General features: G+C 35.6%; 1 protein-coding gene across 6 annotated transcripts in view; it reads right to left on the bottom strand.

Annotated features, from left to right (window-relative positions):
* The window catches only part of LOC140436937 (uncharacterized), a 257,943-nt gene that overhangs the window by 216,347 nt on the left and 24,311 nt on the right, over positions 1 to 17,285 (bottom strand). For 4 of the 6 annotated variants that reach the window (XM_072526098.1, XM_072526100.1, XM_072526099.1 and 1 more), the window contains one exon: positions 7,327 to 7,492. The exons of the other annotated variants lie outside the window; for them this stretch is intronic. In XM_072526098.1, the coding sequence (XP_072382199.1) occupies positions 7,327 to 7,492 (166 nt within the window). The remainder of the gene's footprint in view (positions 1 to 7,326; positions 7,493 to 17,285) is intronic. 6 annotated transcript variants of the gene reach the window in all.

Raw genomic sequence — 17,285 nt, 5'->3', positions numbered from 1 at the left:
TATCCAGGAATTGACTGTACAAAAGGTCAACGTTCAGCCGATTCATTTCCAGCTTAAAGATTGTGAGTAATGTTCCCCTATATTATATACATATAGCATTTTTCATAGAAAAATGCGTGCACGTCACAATTTATATAAAGTGACGTCACTTATATTTAAAATTTCCAGAACGTCAACTTGAAGTTAAAATTTTCCTAACACTGCTAATAATACGAAACCCATACGGATCTGCTCGATCTTTCATAGGCGTCAACATGGGATAATAATTAGAAAAATGTAATCATCATTATATTGGCAATTTTAGAATTATATTGATTAAATAAGCAAAAACATTTGTTATTAGTAATAAAATAAATTTTATGAAATAAGTCTTTAAGTCTAATATTTCACAAAATAATAATTTTAATTAAATAGATTAGACAATTGTTCGCAACTGATACAGGAATACTTCAAATTTTATTGACAGTTCAGCGTGTGGCAGAAGTGTATAAAGTGTTGCTGCTTTTGTAGAGTAAGAATTTTGTTTGTTTTGATTTCTTGCACAATTTAATCATAATATAATATATATTAATAAATAGTATTTATAAATACATATTACATTTAGATTAATAGCTTTAAAAACTAATTATTGTTGTGTATTGATTGTGCTATGCCAAAAAAAATAAATAGACTGTAGAAAGCTGATAAGCTTTCATATAAGATAGATTATTTTAAACAAGAAATAATGACGGGACGTCTTTACTATTAAAGCCCTAAAAGAGGTAAGTTTAAAATTTAGAATTTATAATTTTGTATTAAAATGTTTTCTAATGGATTTTAGTGTGTTGCAGTAGTCTTAAAACTAAGTGTATTTACTGTTAATATAATAGTTTGACAAATAGTTGACATTTTAAAAATTCCTCACTTACTAACTATTCTGATGTTTTGGCAACGCTGTGTGGGGTTCTGACGTCTTAAATCTTGAATGACGTGCACGCATTTATATATATATATATATATATATATATATATATATATATATATATATATATATATATATATATATATATATATATATATATATATATATATATGCTAAGTACTATTACAAGGATTAATATTAAACTCAACAGTCTTCCGGGTTGAACCGCGTCGATTATCATTGCGTTGAGCATTCGACATCCTCTTTGATGTCTTCTTGAGAGCTTCCGAGGTGTCAGTCTCCCGAGCCCTCAGACACTACTATACTGATCACTAGCCAATGCATTACTGCTACTGGGAAAAGAGGACGATTAATTTATACCATCGATGGTAACGTGTTTTGGGTGGAGGTTGGCGTGGGGATTAGCGTGGGGAATGGCGCGAACATTTCTGATAGTAGGATTTTGATTGGCAGGTGGAGCGGACAATATTTTCTTTATGAGAAGGGTATATGTCGAAGCTAACCGTATGCCATCATCGCTTTCATTGAGACAATTTGGCCTTTTTTCAATTTCTATGGCTTCTCGGATAATTCTTGGTTTATAGAAGCGGATGGGGCTATGGCTCTAACTATTTCATTTGCTAGGATATTTATCTACGTTATTAATTGATATATTTGTCTATTTTATTTGATCGTTGTTCGATTCTGCATTTCTCACCTCTGTGAGCAAACCCGGCCATAATCTACCAGTACTAAGCAACGGGGGCTTCGAGCCTATTGTGTACCGGTGTTCTAAGATTAATTCTTCATAATCTAGATCAGTAGGAATGGTACAAAACAGAAGAAAAACAGAAAAGATAAAACTACAAAGAGAGGTTAGACAAGGAGATTCTACCTCACGCAAGCTATTTACTTTAGCTCTTTGAACTTTAGAGTGGACAAATAAAGAAGCGACGATAGACGGCAAAAATCTTTTCTAGACGGAAGAATTCCAGGAAATGCTCTTAAATGTAAATACAAAATTAAGACGAATATATATATATATATATATATATATATATATATATATATATATATATATATATATATATATATATACAAAAAATCGAACTAGCCAAGCTTAACCTAAAGGCTGATTTAAATAGAAGATGATCCTTAGCATAGGCAAGATTTAAATTATAGGCAAGTACAGACAGTATTTAAATCAAACTTATTGTTAAGGCAAAAAAAATCGATAAAGAATGCAAGTTCTCGGCTGGAGGCGTAAAATATGGATCTAGATAAAAAGAGTAAAAAGGACTGAAGAAGTGATTTTAAGGAATATTAAAAATAATATGGAGTTTGAAAATTAAAGAGTACAACGGATGAAAATCGATTTAAAGCGTTTGTCGTAAATCTCTCAGTAAAGAGATATTTCATTATGATCCGTCCTTTTGGCCTAGTGGTGTAGAAATAAGTCGTTCGTACTAATGTAAGAAAGTATTTCAGAAAAAAAAGTTACACAAAAAAATTCAAAACCTGAATTGTCATACATTACAACAAATCACCAAATTTTGCAATGAATTGGAAATTACATAAATAGAATAAAGGAATTCGTAAAAGATTTTCCTAGTTATGTATTTTTTGTGTAACTGAACACTGGCAAACATATGATCAACTTCAAAACTATGGGATCAATGGATGTTTCTTAGCTGAAGCAGCATGTGGAACTAAATAATCATGGAGATGGCATTTGTCGTCTAGCATGTTAGGGTCTTTCAAGATATGTTTCATGAAATTTTTAGTTGCTATCACCTGGCTTGAATTGCTACTGTAGTTCTTTCTGTTTCTGGTTGTAGTTCTCCTTTTGTTAATCCTGTGAATCAGTATAATTTATTAATATGTGATTGTTGTATTATATTCTAATATCACCATGTAGTTTTGACGCCACTTTGTTGTTTTATCTGTCGTGTGTGCTTCTTCACTGTTGTTATCTGGTTATTCTGGTGCTTCTTCTTAGCTGAGATTAAGTGGTGTTATATTAATGTCAGACTAGTTATGTGGAGTGAGCTGCCTTGTTTATTGTGGAAGTATTGTCTAAGTTGTTGATTTGCTTTTTATGTAGCTATGTAATATGTATGAGCCCTCTCTCTCCTTGTGTGCGTGGAAGTGTCATGCGTTGGATGCATGATTTGCGGCAGTGGTTCTATTCAGTTCTTCAGTTTCCGTATTCGACCATTTTATATCGCCAAATGAGTCACTGCGTATGTGTTTGTTGCTTTTACTATGTGTTTAGACTTAAGTTTGCTTTTAAGTATATATGTGATTCTTGTCTTGCATTTTTGTGTTATTTGTTGCTTAATGTTTTTATGTTGCAGTTTTGTATTTTGATAATACCCTAGATATTTGTATGTTTCTTGTTCTTGTAGTGATGTGATGAACTCCTCACTCATGTCTTTATTTCTTCGTTCTCTTCCCATTTGCCTTTTATCATTTTAATCATTTTACATTGGTCTATTCCCAAACTCCATGTTGATGTCTACACTGTAGTCTTCTGTTATTTTGATTAAGGAAGATTGAGAAGTTGTTTGATTTGAGTATGTGCTGAGGCATGTAATTTAATACCGTCCATGTAGAGTAAGTGGCTGATGGTATGTAGTATTCTTATTCTGTGTTTTATTGCGTTTTGTGTTGTTAAGTGTTTGTGAAAGTGAGTTTCGACACACGCAGAACCATAGCGCACTCAGCGAATATCCTAGGAATATTCCCCTGCTTATGTGTATTTCTGTTTCTAGTTGTTGTGTAGGTTCGGTGTATAGATGTGTTTTTATTCTCCACGAGTTCATGACGTGTGTTAAGAAATGTATTAGTGTATCGGAGATTTTGTATATGACTCGTCGTAGCCAGCTATGTGGGACAGAGTCGAATGCAGCATGTGTAGAGATTAGTTTGCTGTTTTTCTGTTTACTTCAATATTGTACGGTCTATTATAAGTTGTTCTTTATATCCTTGACTGTGCTTGCGACGGCCTTTCTGTTCTTCTGTCATGATGTTGTATTGGGTGAAATTCAATTTCTTTGGGTAATAAGTGATGTTATTATTTTGTATAATATCGGTAGACAGGTGATAGGTCTGTAATTGGCAGGATTTTTTATTTTTTTTATGTTATGTTTTAGTTTTATGTAAGTTTTACCTTCTGTAAGAAATATTATTATTATTTATTAACTAAAAAAACATTGATGTTTTCGTATATCTTTTTAACTATTCAATAGAGGGCTGATACCCAAAGACGGCTTCTCTCAACTTTCCAAAGATACTGTAAAAAGACTGTAATGAATATCGGACTATTATGTTTAATAGCCAAGTACTGAAAAGTTTCCTAAAAGTTACTCTTACTAATATATATATATATATATATATATATATATATATATATATATATATATATATATATATATATATATATATATATATAGAAAATTGGCAGAAAAATAAACGATTCAAAAGAAATAAATGAGTCAGTGAAATAAAGTATTCTTGAGAGACGTAACACAGATATTAAATATCTAAAAATTATATTACGTTTTTATAAACCACACAGCAACGGTTAGAGCCGAAGGCGAATTGATAGTGACAAGAAAAATACTTAAACGAGTTCAACAAAGATGCTTACTTTCAGCACTCTTAGTATTGATGTTTATTGGACGACATAGCCTACGAAAAATGGATAGGCAAAATGACACCATAGAATAGATGAAAGAGGCCAAGAGAAAATTAACAGATGAGAAGAGCAATAGCGAATTGCAAGGGAACTGCAGATAAATGAATGCATCTTTCTTGCCTGGAAGCAGTCAGTTCTACAACCGGTGGTACTACAGCCACCTGGCTTATTGTACATCTTCCACTAATTATTACACAAAACAAAAATCTAAAACCGTCATTATGTTTTATTACTTTACTCCGTTTGGAGTACCAGAAACTGAATTCACTACGAATTTTGACCATGATGAACGGCATGTGGAATGCAATTTTAGATTCCTTTGCCGAGTAATTTATCAAGCTGTTTGCTTTGCAAGTTTTAGAAAGCACAGTGGGAGAAATTTGAATTCGGTTTCGCTAGGTAGAAATCGTTTGATTTCTCTTTTTGTTTTTAGATGGCGTAGTTACGTCCGTATATAGTTATTTTGATAACTATTGTCTAGGACGGAAAAGATTTTTGTTTTGGGTTCAGAGTAGTGGCTATACCGCTCTGAGGAGACCTAAAGAGGTCGAAATACGTATAAGCGGCTGTCGCTGCCCTGTATCAAAACAAAAATCTAATACCGTCATTATGTTTTATTACTTTACTCCGTTTGGAGTATCAGAAACTGAATTCGCTACGAATTTTGACCATGATGAACGGCATGTGGAATGCAATTTTAGATTCCCTTGCCGAGTAATTTATCAAGCTGTTTGCTTTGCAAGTTTTAGAAAGCACAGTGGGAGAAATTTGAATTCGGTTTCGCTAGGTAGAAATCGTTTGATTTCTCTTTTTGTTTTTAGATGGCGTAGTTACGTCCGTATATAGTTATTTTGATAACTATTGTCTAGGACGGAAAAGATTTTTGTTTTGGGTTCAGAGTAGTGGCTATACCGCTCTGAGGAGACCTAAAGAGGTCGAAATACGTATCAGCGGCTGTCGCTGCCCTGTATCAAAACAAAAATCTAATACCGTCATTATGTTTTATTACTTTAGTCCGTTTGGAGTACCAGAAACTGAATTCACTACTAATTTTGACCATGATGAACGGCATGTGGAATGCAATTTTAGATTCCCTTGCCGAATAATTTATCAAGCTGTTTGCTTTGCAAGTTTTAGAAAGCAGTGGGAAAAATTTGAATTCGGTTTCGCTAGGTAGAAATCGTTTGATTTCTCTTTTTGTTTTTAGATGGCGTAGTTCCTTCCGTGATAACTATTGTCTAGGACGGGAAAGATTTTTGTTTTGGTTCAGAGTAGTGGCTATACCGCTCTGAGGAGACCTAAAGAGGTCGAAATAGTATAAGTGGCTGTCGCTGCCCTGTATCAAAACAAAAATCTAATACCGTCATTATGTTTTATTACTTTACTCCGTTTGGAGTATCAGAAACTGAATTCACTACGAATTTTGACCATGATGAACGGCATGTGGAATGCAATTTTAGATTCCTTTGCCGAGTAATTTATCAAGCTGTTTGCTTTGCAAGTTTTAGAAAGCACAGTGGGAGAAATTTGAATTCGGTTTCGCTAGGTAGAAATCGTTTGATTTCTCTTTTTGTTTTTAGATGGCGTAGTTACGTCCGTATATAGTTATTTTGATAACTATTGTCTAGGACGGAAAAGATTTTTGTTTTGGGTTCAGAGTAGTGGCTATACCGCTCTGAGGAGACCTAAAGAGGTCGAAATACGTATAAGCGGCTGTCGCTGCCCTGTATCAAAACAAAAATCTAATACCGTCATTATGTTTTATTACTTTACTCCGTTTGGAGTATCAGAAACTGAATTCGCTACGAATTTTGACCATGATGAACGGCATGTGGAATGCAATTTTAGATTCCCTTGCCGAGTAATTTATCAAGCTGTTTGCTTTGCAAGTTTTAGAAAGCACAGTGGGAGAAATTTGAATTCGGTTTCGCTAGGTAGAAATCGTTTGATTTCTCTTTTTGTTTTTAGATGGCGTAGTTACGTCCGTGATAACTATTGTCTAGGACGGGAAAGATTTTTGTTTTGGTTCAGAGTAGTGGCTATACCGCTCTGAGGAGACCTAAAGAGGTCGAAATACGTATAAGTGGCTGTCGCTGCCCTGTATCAAAACAAAAACTAATACCGTCATTATGTTTTATTACTTTACTCCGTTTGGAGTATCAGAAACTGAATTCACTACGAATTTTGACCATGATGAACGGCATGTGGAATGCAATTTTAGATTCCCTTGCCGAGTAATTTATCAAGCTGTTTGCTTTGCAAGTTTTTGGAAGCACAGTGGGAAAAATTTGAATTCGGTTTCGCTAGGTAGAAATCGTTTGATTTCTCTTTTTATTACACAATTAACTATTTTTGAGAGATGTGCGGGGATAATAACTTCCTTCCCCACCCAGTCTGCAAAGTTTTTAAACAATTTTTCCATTTCGACTATTGGATATAACATTGAGTGTATAACACTTTTTAGTGGTAATCAACAGCAGCAAATGGTAAAACATACTCTTGGAATATAGAAATGAGATCAACCGTGATCACAAGCGAACTAGTGAAAAAGGGATGATTCGTAACTAATGACAAGGAAAAACTAAGAAAGTTGTGAGAAAATTCGTCAGATAAAATTAAGCATGCGTCTCTTACAACCTTCTTTGCAACAATGATTATTTTCAATTTAATTCTTATTAAATGTGGTAATTATCTAAAACAGGTATAATAAGAAATTAACTTTTACCATTCCATAGGATCCGATGGAATTTTCAATCTCTCTTGTTCCTTTTTGTAATTTCCATCAACTTGCCACTGAACTATAAATTTTGGTTTTGTTGTGGCCTCTGTAGATTTTGGTTCTTCTTTGTCATATTTGGGAGATTCTATTTCTTTAACTTCTTCATTGTCCTCTATAACGTAATTATTACATAATTCATAACATAAGAGTTGATATTAAGAGCATTAAAAATTTAAAAACAAATTAATATTAGACATTAAAAACTTAAATAAGTGTATAACATTAGAATTAAAATTGGACACGACTGCTTGTACTGATAGGCAAGCGGTTTAGCCCTAAAAAGGTGCTTTTTTAGGGCTAAACGGAATATACCGACTAATTTTTTGCATTTCTACCGCACCAAACCTTTTTTTTTTTTCGATACTATATATCTGTTCAAGTTCAAATGTATGTTTTTTTAATTGTTCCAAGTAGGCCGGAAATTGTTATTAACAAATATCTTATAACGAAAAAATAATTTCCCGAATCGCTTCGAGTAGTATTTTTTTGGGCGTATCTCATCGAAATAAATACTGTTTCTCTCTTGATAATTTTTCTAAAAATGCTTTCTTTTCAAGTTATTAAAAGCTTTATAATCTTTAAACCTTCAAGTACAAGTAAGAATATCTTGATAGCCAAAGATAAATGGTTTCTATCTTGCTGAAAACATGGAACCAAATATTTCGAATATGCGTTTCGAGCAGTCTTCCGCTAAGGGTGTATGATTGCGGCAATACAGGTACGTATAAATTTTTGGTTAAATTTAAAATATTAATTAAATACAACATATTACTTACAATTTATTTCGAAAAAATAAATATTACTTACAACTACTTACAAAATATTACTTATAAATTATTTAGAAAAGAAGAGATATTTCTAATTCTTTTTAAAAAGGCGTATTATAATTAAAACAATTAAAATTAATTTTTTGCAAAGGCACAATGGTGTAAATTTTCTTTTAATATACTATTATTTAATGTTTTATTACACTAAAACCTATTTATCAAGATATAATTTACTTTTCATTGAAAAATATAATAAAATAAAAATATAATATTAATTGCACATCGTTTTCATTGTCAATAATTTCAAAATTTTTGTCAACAGCAGCAGGATTTCCATCTACAAAGCTAATTTCATTGTCTTTAATAGAGTCGCCTTTAAAATTATCTGGTGTACATGCACAATGCACATACTGTGCCGCATTCTAAATTATAGGAAATATAATTACAATTTTTCGTAGAACATTTTCCGGTACATGAACAGAAATACTTTTGTAACATATCTAAACTAGTTTCGCCTTCAAAATCATTAAAATCGAAACAATTATTTTCCATTGTCCAATCATAGGTTAATGGATCAAGAGATGAAATAATACCGTTTTTTTTTTACTTGAATCCATTAATTTATTTGGCACTTTGCTCTTAAATAATGTAATAATCCTGGTTTCGAAGGTGGTAATTTTTCAATCGATGCCAAGTCCTTGGTCTAAAGATAGTAGTAGTCAAATTGGTTAATTTTTCATGGTCAATTGAACATCAGTAAATTTCTGCAAAGCTTTATAGACCTTCTTTTTTCCAATAGCTTAAAACGCACTTGTGGTATCACACACGATATTATAACCCTCACTCAATAACGAGTTAAAACAAGTCTGTAAAAAAGTCGAAACGATTCGAGCGCCTTTATCGACGCAACCGTACACGCTTAACGATAGACTGCTCGAAATATTCGAAATATTTAGTTCCATGTTTTCAGCAAGATATAATTCCATTTATCCTTGTTAAAATATTCTTACTTATACTTAAAGCTTACAGATTGGAAAGCTTTTTATACAATTGTAATTCATTTAGTAGATTTTTAGAAAAAAAACACTCCCAAATATCACTAATTAAAGCATTTTTTCAACTAAAAATTGCAAATAACTTGAAAAGGAAGCATTTTTCGAAAAATTACCAAGAGACAAAAAGTATTTATTTCGATGAGATACGCTTAAAAATCTTTTCAAATCGATTTGGGAAATTGTTTTTTGTTATAAGTTATTTGTCAATAACAACTTCCGACCCTCTTAAAAAAATTTTAAAATATATATTTGAACTTAAAAAATATATAAAATCGCATAAAAAGGTTTGGTGTGGTAGAAACGAAAACAAAATTAATCGGTTTATGCTGTACTTATAGGGGTCGATCAGCTAGTCATCAATAGTTACTTCCTAGGAAATCATATAAGCTATATAATATATGAAGCTATAGGATAAAATTAGTGAAAAAGTATTTGAAATAGGCTCTCGCTATGAATATTAAAAAACCCAAATATCTATGAGTGGAACAAACAGCATCAGACTATTAGAAGACCGTATAATAAAAAACTATAATACATATAAGTACCTTGGAAGCTTAATAGCACATGTAAATGCTAGTAGGGAAGAGAAACAAAATAGGATATATATATTGTTACGTAAAAATATGAGTCATAGTTTTAACCTGTAAACATGTTTTTATTCACATGCCTATGTTTTAGATTTTACGAGAAGCGTCTATTTACCTGAATGGACCTTCCAGAACAAGGTCGAACCGATGCGGGAAATCCAGTTTGCCCTTACCGTCGCCGTCCGGTCTACTCAAGAAGGTTTTAGACTTTTCGAGTCTAACGGTACTGAGTATATAACAGGACATTTTATTTGGAAGAAGTCAGTTAATAAAGAAGATTCGCGCCAGCGATAAATGTCACGTTCGCCTTTCAATAAATTATGTATTTTTAGTGATAAATAAATTAATATAACAGAATGACGGTATTAGATTTTTGTTTTGATAAAGTGCAGCAACAACCGTTGATACGTATTTCGACCTCCTTAAGTCTCTTCAGAACGGTATAGCCACTGCTCTAGAGCAGTGGCTATACCGTTCTGAAGAGACTTAAGGAGGTCGAAATACGTATCAACGGTTGTTGCTGCACTTTATCAAAACAAAAATCTAATACCGTCATTCTGTTTTGTTATTTACTTCGTTGGAAGTACGAGAAACTGAATTCACTACGAATTTTGACTAGGATGAACGGCTTGTGGGATGCAATTTTAGATTCCCTTGCCGAGTAATTCATCCAGCTGTTTGTTTCGCAAATTTTAGGAAACACAGTGGTTAAGATTTGAATTCGGTTTCGCTAAGTAGAAATCGTTTGATTTCTCTTTTTGTTTTAAATTAATATAAGTTATTGTGCTTTTTAATAAATTAAGATAAGAACCTTTTGATAAAGACATTATAAATTAAAGACATAACAATTAATAAATTCACAACATTGGTGTCGGAACAGTGGAATACTTAAGATAAATTTGAATATAAAATAAATTGTCAAAATGACGACGATTTATGAGCTCACAGTGACGAATTTAAGAAGACATCTCGAAGACAGAGAATTAGCTTCTACCGGAAAAAAGGCTGAGTTAGTCCAACGACTAAAGAACGCTTTGCTAGAAGAAGGACTAGATCCAGAGACTTATATATTTGAAGATGCTGTCCTCTCGTCGATTTTTTCGAAAGTTTCTGGTGACATCGCATCATTAGAGAACAAAGTTTCTGGCGATATTTTGAAAGTTTCCGGCGACATCGCATCATTAGAGAACAAAGTTTCCGGTGACATCGCATCATTGGAGAACAAAGTTTCTGGCGATATTTCGAAAGTTTCCGGCGACATCGCCTCATTAGAAAACAAAGTTTCTAACGAGATTTCTTCTCTGGAAAGTAAAGTTTCTGCTAACATCTCTAAAGTAACTTCTGAGATGTCTGCCCTCGACGATAGAATGTCTTCGCTAAAAAACCAAGTTGCTGCCGATATGTCGGCCTTCGAAGAAAAGATTAAAGAGATAGAAAGGAAGATGGAGGAAACCGGGACAGCAGAGAGAGGAACCAATCCAATTACAGTGGAGACAAAAGAAGACGAGACGAAATGTAAGTTGGAAACACGACCGAAATTTGAAGGAAGTGGAGGTTCTGTCCATGTGAAAGTCCCAACTTTCGACGGAAAATCATCATGGAACAACTACATGAAACAGTTCGAATCAGCCGCAAGAGCAAATGGATGGTCTGAAAAAGAAAAGGCTGTAAACCTGACTATCGCTCTTCGAGGAGATGCCTTAGATGTGCTTCAGACCATAGCCGTAGAGGAGACCGATGATTTCGAACAACTGAAGAAGAGGTTAAATATGCGATATGGCCACGAACATTTGGAGCATGTATATCAGTCACAGCTTAAAAATCGTAGACAGAAGAAAGATGAGGCTCTTCAAGAATATGAGGTAGATATTGCCAGATTAGTACGATATGCTTATCCAACAGCTCCCGAAGACATGATGGAAAAATTGGCCGTTCAAACGTTTATTGATGGTCTTCGTGATCATGAAATGCAGAGAACACTGCGATTAGCTCGTCACAAAACGCTGGTTGATGTCTTATCCGCCGCCCTCGAATACGAGTCAGCTACGCAGGTCTCTGGCGGGTACAGTAAAGTTGGAACTGTAAAAGAGGAAGGAGATGAAGATAAACTTGACCAGCTCGTTAATATGATAAAAAGCATGACATACAAGAAAACGAAGACCATCAGATGCTGGAATTGTGGCGAAATAGGACACGTACGAAGCTCCTGTAAGCACCCTAGGTACGACGCAAATCAAGAAACTCACCATCAGGAAAACTAGAACGGGTCAGCCTTAGGGGGGCAGCTTCTACCCAGAACTTTTCCAAAGACCCTCTCATACTAATAGCTTCTTTGAAATGTCGTGAAGATAGTGTATATGTAGATGGAGACATAAATGGTAAAAAGCATTCGTTGTTGGTGGATACCGGAGCGACCAGAACCATTATACGCCCGACAGTTATAAACAGCCGAAAGAAACTGTTACCAACGAGGTTGCGACTTCGGACCGCTACAGGTGAAAATGCTAACATTCATGGAGAAACCCAGGTACAATTGGGAATTGGAGCAGAAAAGTTCGTCCATACTGTTATAGTTGCTGACATCGAAGAGGATGTTATATTAGGAATGGACGTAATAAATATGCATGGATTCCAATTGGATTTTAAGAATAAGGTAATCAAAGTTGGCAACGAGGAGGTATTTCTCCATCCACATAATGACAACACTGTGCAAGCAGCCATTACAGAAGATACAGTCGTGCCTGCGAGAAGCGAAACGATCATAGTAGCGCAGCTACAGGGATTTGTGGACGAAGGGAGACCTGTTATGATGGAGCCTTGGAACCACGACGATGAGGTTGGCCGTGGAATCATAATTGGAAAGGAATTGGTGACTTTGGCTAAGGAAATTCCTGTGAGACTTATCAATGTCAACGACTACCCAGTGACCATAAAGAAAGAGACAAAAGTAGGAACTTGTGTACCTGTGACATCCATAATCCGTCAGGCGACAACATCTGATAATTCCAACGACAAATTCGACCAAATGGTTGCAGTTGCAGGACAGTCTCTAAATCAGATGGAAAAAAGGAAATTAAGGGAATTTATTCGGCAGTGTCGTGATATTTTCGTACCGAAAGGAGGAAAGACGGGAACAACTACCGTTGTTAAGCATAAAATTGATACTGGTAATGCTAAGTAGATTTGAAGTCTGGATACTGGCAGGTAGAAATGGACCCAGTAGATAAAGAAAAGACAGCCTTCACCACAGGATCTGGATTGTGGCAATTCAACGTTATGCCATTTGGACTCTGTAATGCTCCTGCGACATTTGAGAGGCTTATGGAAAATGTGTTGAGAGGGTTATCTTGGAAAACATGCCTGGTTTATTTGGATGACATAATCGTCTTGGGGGAGACATTCGAAGATCATTTGAGGAATTTAGAAAACGTTTTTAATCGACTTAAAGCTGCCCAATTGATGCTAAACCCCAAGAAGTACCAGCTATTTCAAGGTAAAGTCAATTATCTGGGTCATATAGTCAGTAAAGAAGGAGTGGCCGTGGATAAGGGAAAAATCGATTCCATTAAGGAATGGCCAAAACCAACTGACAAACATCAAGTGAGAAGTTTTCTTGGACTATGTACTTACTACCGGAGGTTTATTAAGAAGTTTGCAGATATCGCTAAGCCATTAACGCGGCTTACGGAGGAAGCAAGAGATTACCGCTGGGATATAGACTGCCAAAATGCCTTTGAAACGTTGAAAAAGCATTAAATAACAGCACCAATTTTAGGGTATCCACTGCCAGAAGGAGAGTTCATCTTAGATACGGATGCAAGTAATGTGGGAATTGGAGGAGTACTGTCTCAGATTCAAGGAGGACAGGAACGAGTCCTCTGATATTTTAGTAAAGTTCTTTCAAAACCTGAACGGAATTATTGCGTCACGAGAAGAGAACTTCTGGCAGTAGTGAAATCAGTAGAGCACTTCTATCAATACCTCTATGGCAGAAAGTTTCTAATCCGAACCGACCATGCCGCCCTTAAGTGGTTGATGCAGTTTAAGAATCCAGAGGGTCAGATAGCCAGGTGGATCGAACGACTCCAAGAATACGATTTTAAGATTGAGCACCGGGCCGGAGTTAGCCATAGAAACGCTGATTCTCTTTCCAGAAGGCCATGCCCAGCAGAGTGTTCCCACTGCAACAAAACGGAATCCAAGGAAGCAGCAGTGCTAAGAACGACGATTGTCAACGACGACTGGACGCCTACTAAGATCGGAGAAGAACAAGAAAGAGATCCAGTTATAAAGAAAATTCGAAAATGGAAAGAGGAAAACCGTCGACCACCTTGGCAAGAAATATCAAACCTATGCTCAGTAGTTAAGACGTATTGGGCCCAGTGGGACTCATTTATCATGGAAGATGGCTTGCTTAAACGAGTCCTGGAAAATGATGACGGTTCAGAGAAGAGAAGACAGTTGGTGATCCCAAAGAGCAGAATAGCCGAAGTACTTCGTCAGTTACACGACAGTCCATCGGGAGGGCATTTTGGTGTAAAGAAAACCCTTCAGCGAATTCGGGAACGGTTTTATTGGATGAACAGTTCCGACGACGTAAAAGACTGGTGTAAGAAATGTACTATTTGTGCTACGAGTAACGGGCCTTACCGAAAAAGGAGAGCTCCTATGAGACAATATAATGTTGGAAGCCCGTTTGAAAGAATAGCTTTGGATATCGCTGGGCCATTTCCAGAAAGTGAAAATGGAGGCAAGTACATGTTGGTAGTAATGGATTACTTTACTAAGTGGGTCGAGATTTACGCACTTCCAGACCAGAAGGCCGCCACCGTTGCAGATAAGTTGATCCAAGAATATATCAGCCGATTTGGAGTGCCTTTGGAGATACATAGTGACCAAGGCAGGAACTTCGAAAGCGATCTATTCCAAGGAATATGTGATAGACTAGGCATGAAGAAAACAAGAACTACAGCATATCATCCGCAATCTGATGGTATGGTAGAACGGATGAATAGGACAGTTGGCAAATATTTGACAAAGATGGTGTCCGATCATCAGCGAGACGGACCAATACCTTCCGTTCTTCACAATGGCCTACAGATCTGCTGTTAACGAATCAACAGGCCAGACACCAGCCAAAGTCCTATTCGGACGCGAAATGCGACTACCCTGTGATCTAGAGTTTGGGTGTCGACCTGGAGAAGATGTAGCAGGTGAAGATTATGTGATCGAATTACGGAGAAGAATGGACAATGTACATGAGTTGGTCCGTTCCCACCTTCAGATCGCTAGCGACCGAATGAAGAAACGGTACGATACACAAGCCGAAAAGGGTTGCTTTAAGAAGAACGACAAAGTCTGGCTGTATAATCCCAAGAAGCGAAAAGGTTGTTCTCCCAAATTGCAGCAGTTTTGGGAAGGTCCATACCTCGTCATGGAGAAAATCAACGATGTCATCTACCGAATAAGCAAGATTCCGAGGGGAAAGCCGATGATAGTACACCATAACCGGCTGGCGTCTTTCGAAGGTGACCACGACGTAGATGAAGAAGTGGAAGTAAACCAAGTCCAAGATGTGTCTGACCTCACGTTTGAGGAATTCATGGGTGCCTATGGAGGTACCGGTAAAGCGAGACATGGTGTTACCACTGAAGAAAAGCAAGATCTACTCGCGCTCCCCGATGACTACTCGCTGGCCCTTACCATCCCGGCCAGTATCCAAGACGCACCAGGGTTGGCATCCGTCTTTCGAAGGAAGTTTGGTCGAGTTGCAGAACTTCAATGCCAGGTGCCAGCTCCCGGTAAAACCTTGAAACTACAAGATGCATCACGTTACCTTTTCTACCTGGTAACAAAAGACACTGCCCGTGACCAACCTACCTACCGAGATGTATGGGAAGCCTTACTTCAACTGAGAGAGCACGTACTAGAGTCCGACGTGCAAAAGTTAGCCATGCCAAAGTTGGAGTGCCGCCAATTAGATTGGAGGGTTATCCGAAATATGGTGGAGGAGATCTTTAAAGACACCGAAGTCCAGGTGTTAGTCTGTTGCAATCCGCATAGTTACTGGTGCGGAGAGAAAACCGTCCCTTGTCATTTTTATACAACTGGAAGTTGTAAAAGAGGGTCCAGTTGCCGATACCAGCATACCGCTCCAGTTCTAGTCCCGACAAGGTTCCAGGAGGAACCATCTTTTGAGAGGGGGGCAATGTTACGTAAAAATATGAGTCATAGTTTTAACCTGTAAACATGTTTTTATTCACATGCCTATGTTTTAGATTTTACGAGAAGCGTCTATTTACCTGAATGGACCTTCCAGAACAAGGTCGAACCGATGCGGGAAATCCAGTTTGCCCTTACCGTCGCCGTCCGGTCTACTCAAGAAGGTTTTAGACTTTTCGAGTCTAACGGTACTGAGTATATAACAGGACATTTTATTTGGAAGAAGTCAGTTAATAAAGAAGATTCGCGCCCGCGATAAATGTCACGTTCGCCTTTTAATAAATTATGTATTTTTAGTGATAAATAAATTAATATAAGTTATTGTGCTTTTTAATAAATTAAGATAAGAACCTTTTGATAAAGACATTATAAATTAAAGACATAACAATTAATAAATTCACAACAATATATATATATATATATATATATATATATATATATATATATATATATATATATATATATATATATATATATATATATATATATATATATATATATATATATATATATATATATATATATATATATATATATATATATATATATATATATATATATATATATATATATATATATCTATGAAAATAGAAAAGCCACCAAATATATACGTCGCAAGAGCACAATTCGTCAGACGTTCCGTGTATGAATCGGTATTATTAGAGTCTTATAACGCGTTATTTCTGCATAACTTTCCGTCGTCAGAGACTCAGGTAAATACAGATTCAAACACAGTGTGGCGTACAAAACCGAATCTATATAAAAAAAATTACAAAATGTACCAAATATAAATCAGACGTACACCCGGAAAGAAAAGTACTATACGGTGACAGTCTGGGAATGGCTCGCGGCTAGACAAAACAGTGGAGATGGTCGTGCGGTCCACAAAACAAAAAAATCCGAAGTTATATCAGGGGCGCCAGGTAAATTGGCCCTCAGCCTTCCCTACGTTACTATTCAATAAACCACCAACTTACCAATAGGTTTACTACTAAAATACTAAGTAACAGTATACAACCTGAATAAATAAAAAAAAATAAATGAAATTGTCAGATTAGAATTTAGTCAATTTTAATAAATAGATTCCCAAGATAGTTGAAAATAAATACATATTACAATATTATTTAACTTTACCATAGGCTTAAAAAAAATAATATAAAAATGCGGCTTCTACTTGCCTAACAAAAATTCATAAGTTGTTATTTCTATTTAACAGAACAAAATGAAAGGTAAGACGTATAAAAAGTACCGGACGCTAAGGGGTGTGCGGTTCA

Source organism: Diabrotica undecimpunctata, chromosome 3 (genome assembly GCF_040954645.1).
Source record: "Diabrotica undecimpunctata isolate CICGRU chromosome 3, icDiaUnde3, whole genome shotgun sequence".
Taxonomy (NCBI): domain Eukaryota; kingdom Metazoa; phylum Arthropoda; class Insecta; order Coleoptera; family Chrysomelidae; genus Diabrotica; species Diabrotica undecimpunctata.
The sequence above is the reverse complement of the archived record's forward strand: the minus strand, read 5'-3'. Positions and strand labels throughout refer to the sequence as shown.